Below are 6,815 nucleotides of genomic sequence, written 5' to 3'. Positions count from 1 at the left end.
CGTTCAACAAACACCTATAGGAAGGAGCATGAGTGATCATACATGATTTAGAGAAACTGGAGGTGTACTGGTGATGCTGTACTTACCTTAGAGGCAGCATACAGGCTGTACAGGGGGAATGGAATAGAGGCAACTCCAGATGAAATATTCACAATCACCCCTTTTCCCCTGTAGAAACAAAAAAAAAGTGGGGTCTTACATTTGTGGCCAGAAACTCAATGTTGATCAGCATGTTAGAATTTTATCATATTACACATTACATCTACTGAAGAAAACATGGAAAGAAAAACCTGTTCTCCATGCCTGGAAGGATTATTTTGCACATCTGGAGAAAAAAAGAATATGAAACCAGATTTGAAACAAATGTAAGGGTTGACAGAAAGAAATCACACTCATGGTCCATCACTTGTACTCATTTCGGTCCTCAGACGTTCATCAGGCAAAGTTCATATATACAAAAACTATGTGAACTATTGTCTATTTGATTTTATTGTCTCGATAAAAGTCAGAGGACCGAAACGTTGTTAATAAAACTGTCCAAGAACTGTTTTAAAATTGTTCATTTGTTTGAGAACAAAAAAAGTAAAATACACACTCTTACCTTGGCCACGGTTTTCACATTGCAGTTTATCACCTTTGTGATTGTCTGAAAGCATAAATAAACATGTGTAAGATGTATGTAATTATAATCAAGGGAAAGGAAATATCAAGGGGTGGATACAGTTAAGATTTAAAAAAAACAAAAAAACAAAATTGGGTTCCTTAAAGCTGCAGTGGGTAGAAATGGAGCAAATATGATTAAAAAAAAGTTAATTTTATAAAAAGGTCACTATATCCTTTGGTGTCTGTGGAACAACACACACCCCCACAACAGCCTGTTCTCCCCCCTGCCCTCTGGTAGAAGATACAGGACCCCCAGGACTCTCACCAGCAGACTGAGGAACAGTTTTTTCCCCCAGGCCATAAGACTTTTAAATAGATAATTCATACGACACTTTCTCACACAAAAAGTGCAATAAACAAGTGCAATACCTCAATCATATATCTTATACTGTATATACTGTATATACTGTATATTTTCTTAATATGCCTTGTACAAAGTACTTCCTTTTATAATTGTAATATAACTTTTTAATGGAGCTTCCCAGCAAAAAGCATTTCACACGATTGTACTTGTATAACCGGCGTGACAATAAACTTCTTGAATCTTGAATCTTGAATATCCTGGCAATAGTGCATGAGACAGGTAATCTGAAAAAAATCATATGCCTCTGTGTCCTCCGGTATCCTCCGGTGCGCATCTGCAAGATTTCACAGACCGGTAACCAGTCAGAGCTGATCTGGAGTCTGCCGTCCAGCTGCCGTCTATGAGAGCCAGCTGTCAATCACTCGCGAAACGGTCAAACTAGGCAGCACTGATTAAATATGAATCAATATTCTGTTACTGTAATGTCTATTTATTTTTTTATATTGCAAAAATCTGAAAGTTTGTGACCCGGCAGCCATGTTGAGATCAGTTGAGGAAATACCAAGCACCGCCCACCATCCGGAGTACAGCCAATAGGAACGCTCTCTCTCTGAAATGCCCTGTGATTGGCCAAAGTCTCCCGTCACGGGCTAAATTTTTTAAAGCCTGAAAACAGAGCCATGAGGAGGTGCAAAAGTATAGTATTCTCTCAGAACACTTGAATTAAAAATTCAAATTGAAAGGTTATCATGGAAATTTTGTCCAATGATGCCAAATTTTTTTTGCCTACTGAAGTTTTAACTTCCTAAAAAGTTAAGGGAAATGTTTGATGAGGATCAACACTTGGTTGAGTAGATGATGTGAAACTTATGACCACTAAAAGTAGTTTATTGGTAATGCAAAGGGAAGAAGAGCATTTGGAAAATACTTTAAAATGTTTTATGGGGAAGATTCATTCAACACATCTGTTAGAGCTCAAGGAGACATGCAATGCAACACTGACTGTAAATATGAATTGTGTTTGTTTACAGTACACGAGAACTCCACAGGGCACCTAATAAAACTACTGAGGCACCACTGACCTGGTCCAGATCTGCAGACTCAAGGAATTTGCAGGGGACGAAGCTGGGCAGAATGCCTACATTATTGACTGGGATAGGAAAAAAAGATCCGGTTTCAAAGGGGGGAAGAAAATCAGTATTACTATCTGAAATAATGACCTTTTTCTGGTTTTTGGTAACCGTGGAAGCAATTAATGTTTCAATCATTACATGGAATTATAAAAGAAGTCCAACCTAAAACCCCAATGTTGAGGTCCCTGAGCTGATCCTCAATTTCACTGAAGATGTTGTCCTTGGTGAAGTCTGTTACCATCACTTTCACCTTCTGCCCTGTGGTGACACCTAAGAAAAATTAAAATGTTAACAATATGAAAAACAGCATATCTGTGGATGTAATTCAGGTTTTAAAAGTAGGCAGAAAGCAAGTTTTTACCTATGTCCTTGGCCACCTGGTCCAGTATTCCTTTAGTTCTACTCATGATTACCACGTTCATTCCTTGCTCAGCCAGCTGAGGGAAGCAATAGTGCAGCAGTGGGCGGTAGGAAAAATAAAAAAAATTACAAATTGCCAACAAGAATTAGCAGATGTGCATCAAATAAAAAGCATACATATTTTAATCTGCACAATGAGCTGGGCAGGAAATAAACAGTACAGTATTTGTTGCCCTGGTCTGAGAATAAACATAAGTTAAAAAATGCTACACATAAAAAGGCATCATGTATAGCAGTTTTTAAAAATCTTTATCTAACACAAGGAGTGCTATTTAAACAATAACTTACCGCAAATGCATATGCTCTTCCTATTCCCTCTGAAGCACCAGTCACCACTGAAACAGGGATGCAGGGATTAGTGTCATATTCTTCTGCAGTTTCCATTTTTAACACCAGGGGCACAGTGACTCAGAGCTGCGCAATACACCGTCTCTCTTCCTCTGCTATCATACAAATCTCAGGATTGTGTTCGTGTTGGTATTCGTTTACACTATATACCTGACCTATCCTGTTCTAACACACTGTACTAATACAGCATGTTCCCCAGTTCTGATAAAGAGTTTCCGAGAACCAACAGGAACGGCTTGTTTCTGAGTGTTCACGGCTCTCCTATCTCCTCCTGACCCAGATCACAGAGATAACAGGCTCATTTCCTCACTCATGTTCAGACATTAGATATTGGGCATCAATAGTAAACAAAGCCTGGTTTTCCAGGATTGGGATTTTGGAATAATTTAAAGCTGCAGTGGGTAGAAATAGAGCAAATATAATTTCAAAAAGTTGTTTTTATAAAACGGTCACTATATCCTGACAGTAGTGCATGAGACAGGTAATCTGAAAAAAATCATGTGCCTCTGTGTCCTCCGGTGCTCCTAATGGCATCTGCAGGATTTCACAGACCGGAGGAAAACAACCAGTCAGAGCTGATCTGGAGTCTGCCGTCCAGCTGCCCTCAATGAGAGACGGCTGTCAATCACTCGCAAACTCCAACCAAACGGTCAAACTAGGCAGCGCTGATCAAATGTGAATCAATATTCTGTTACTGTAATGCCTATTTCTCTCCTCAAATGTTTTCAGAAACATCTTGTAGCGTACTGTTTAGCTGTAAAATGAGAACGTTTGTGACCCGGCAACCATGTTGAGATCTGTGGAGGAAATACCAAGCACCGCCCACCAGCCGAAGCACAGCCAATAGGAACGCTCTCTCCTGTAATTGGCCAAAGTCACAGGCTAGATTTTTTTAAGCCTGAAAACAGAGCCATGAGGAGGTTCAGAAGTCCAGTTTTCTCTCAGAACACTTGAATTACAATATGCTGAAAGGTTACTATGGATTTTTTGTCCAATGATGCCAAAGAATTCTGACTACTGAAGCTTTAACAGAATTGCTGAATGAAGCTATAAACGGATCCCAATGCTACTAGCGACATAATACGTCAACGAGCGCTCAAGTGCACAATGTAACTGGCCCCGCTTGGCCGTTCTGTAGCTTTTGTTGCTTGTAATGTGAACAAAACATTAGGCTGCAGAACATGCTAGAAAACTTTCTGGTGCCTCACCACCACATGCAGCTGGTGGCCTTTTTATTTTTTCACCCCTGCCCCTAGGACAGTGTCAGTCCCCCACTGCTCCTGACCTTATAGATAACGTCACTCAAGCGGCGGCAACCGTTTCTACAGGAGATGAAATAACCAAAAGGCAAAGACCCACCCAGAAATAAACATTAATTTCATATATACTGTATGCTGTCTTCAGTTGACCCATGCACCATACAATCCATCTTAGGCCACTTGAAATTGAAAAGACTCAACCCTGCAGGAGACACAAAGTCATGCTAATGTGGTCTCAGATTAATACAGAGGGACAGGGTTTCTACGGCCCAGGACATACTGTTCTGTTTCCTCTGTGCTGGAATGGAATGAAAGTGGGCTTTATAAAGAAAGGAGAGATCAGCCCTGTATTCTGTGTCTTTTTATTAGGTTTTCTTTAAGCACTGTGGGAGACTGAATAACCTCTTCAGAAGATGCCAAAGAAAATCCTCGTAATTCGATGAGACTGCTCTGGGACCTGCAGAGGAATGTTTCGGTGTGATTAGAATGCACTGACACTGTCCTCGAGTTACAGTAATAGGATGCTTACAAGTTTGATTCCCTGCACCTGCTGGAAAAAGTAGTAAGTACTTTTCATCATCCTTAATCTCCGCTGTCAACAAGGCACTTCATTGCAAAATAATCTAATAAAGCAGGACAGTTTATACTCTTGTTAGTATTGTCTTCTGGGATTGTTCTTGATTTTCTTGACACAAGTGACACCAATTTGCCTCCTTTGCCATACAATTACTATTATTTAACTATAACCACATTGGCAGTGAACATTTCAGACCATCAATATGTTTTGTAGATGAATAACATTGATAAGATCTCAGCGGTAAGCAGCCAATCCATAGGTGTGCCACGTGACCACTAAGGGAAAGTCAGAACTTGCCACTTGCCTCACAAGTGTAATCTTGTGTAACGGTGAAAAGTTGAAACAAGTCTAGAACTGAACTCTCCTTTTTCTTTTACTTTTATCGCCAAATTTCTTTTTGCATGCACAGGCACGTTTTAACCCTGCAATTTCATGCATAGTACTGTACTTTCACCATAATAATTGCACATGAAAATACACAAATTAACAAAACAGATTAAGTGGTTACTTGACATCTAAATAGTCCTGATGCTCATTGTCCCGTTCATCAAAGTCCTAGCATTTATTTTTCCACAGTATGACCTACTGTAGGTCAGACATACATTACAGTACATGCACAAACACACACACACACACACCATACACACACATGCGTGCACACACAGCTCACCTGCCCACTCTCCCATAGAGGTGAAAAAAGACTTCGACAGTGGAAACCACCTTTTTGGAAAAAACATCCTACTGAAGAGCAGCAATTTCACTCCATAGCAGACAATAACTGCAGCACCAAGAGCGATGAAACACATTTCCATTAAATCCATTGCTTGTCCGGCACAACAACAACAACAACAACAACCCTGGTTTTAAGCCTTTCTATGTTTGTGTCTGCTCTGCTTTTTAGTTCAGTGGTTCACTTATAAAAAGCAGGACAGAAAGAGAAGAGAATATAACCCTGCCACAGGACACTCCCATTTCAAGATCACACACACACACACACACCCACACACGCACACACACATGCACACACACACACACACACACACCCACCCCACACACACACACACACACACACACACACACACACACACACACACACACACACACACACACACACACACACACACACACACACACACACACACACACCCACACCCACACCCACACCCACAGACTCTCACTCTACCTCTGACTTGCAGACACACACATAAATAGTACATGTACGTGTCCCTCAAAACTGATGAAATGTTGTATGGAAAGTTGCAGGCTGCCGATAAAACTGATATTTTTTTGTTTTTTTTGTTTTTCAAAAAAGCCCTTTGAGGCAAATTTCTAATTTTTGACTTTTTGACTATTCAGAAGCGGTGTCTGATCGAAGGCTTAGTACAAACTAATCCATCTTAATCAGAGGACCACATCTTTTCTGGTCACTGCTGTGTCTGGATGAGGTTATACAGAACATCTTTCCTATGCACACACCTCTCCATAACATACTTGATAAGCTGCTAAATTCATCACAGCAGTTAAAAAGCTATGGCTTCCAGCCATATGGGTAATGTCAATGGAATCCAAAAGAAGGATGATTAGTATAGCCTGAAAATATTGTACTTTTAATCCAACTTCAATGTTTTGATGGGAAATTGTATTCTGAAAATCACTTGACACTGTCACCTGTCTGCACAGCTGGTTTCCTTTTAATCACTTAAAAGCAGTTCATGAGTTTAATTTGTCACATCTTCAGACTTGATCTCCTGCCTTTTACCTGCCTGTGTGCTGAAGATCTGCATGCCCGTGTACTTTGGTGGAGCGAGCCAAAATAAATGTGGTTAGTGAAGAACACTTATAGCTCTTCTCACCAGAGCTAAACAGGTTCTTCCAGCTCTAGTAAGAAGTGCATATTCCCTGTTAGCACTGTTAGTAGTCTTTTGCAAACTACAGACTACAAAGGTGTCCACGGACCATTTGATGGTACAGGATCATCCGTAAGACTAGCCACTAACAGTGTTTTGTGGAGCTCAATATTGTATGTAATGGGGGGTTTGGATCAGATTTAACTATACGCTATGCCTGTGATTGGTCCCTGTATCTAGAGCCATGTGATAAGAGAAGTGATT

General features: G+C 40.3%; 1 protein-coding gene across 1 annotated transcript in view; it reads right to left on the bottom strand.

Annotated features, from left to right (window-relative positions):
* Positions 1-5,640, bottom strand: part of hsd17b3 (hydroxysteroid (17-beta) dehydrogenase 3) — a 9,161-nt gene extending 3,521 nt beyond the window's left edge. Inside the window, exons 1-9 of the mRNA XM_074637651.1 lie at positions 5,375-5,640; positions 2,809-2,855; positions 2,462-2,537; positions 2,263-2,370; positions 2,050-2,117; positions 602-646; positions 291-325; positions 87-168; positions 1-14 (exon numbers count right to left, since the gene is read on the bottom strand). The exon at positions 1-14 is cut by the window's left edge and continues 52 nt beyond it. Of these exons, the coding sequence (XP_074493752.1) occupies positions 1-14; positions 87-168; positions 291-325; positions 602-646; positions 2,050-2,117; positions 2,263-2,370; positions 2,462-2,537; positions 2,809-2,855; positions 5,375-5,525 (626 nt within the window). The 5' untranslated portion in view covers positions 5,526-5,640. The remainder of the gene's footprint in view (positions 15-86; positions 169-290; positions 326-601; positions 647-2,049; positions 2,118-2,262; positions 2,371-2,461; positions 2,538-2,808; positions 2,856-5,374) is intronic.
* Positions 5,641-6,815: the final 1,175 nt, after the last annotated feature.

The sequence above is a fragment of the Sebastes fasciatus genome, chromosome 6 (assembly GCF_043250625.1).
Source record: "Sebastes fasciatus isolate fSebFas1 chromosome 6, fSebFas1.pri, whole genome shotgun sequence".
Taxonomy (NCBI): Eukaryota; Metazoa; Chordata; class Actinopteri; order Perciformes; family Sebastidae; genus Sebastes; species Sebastes fasciatus.
Note: the sequence above shows the minus strand (reverse complement) of the source record. Positions and strands in the feature narration are given on the sequence as shown.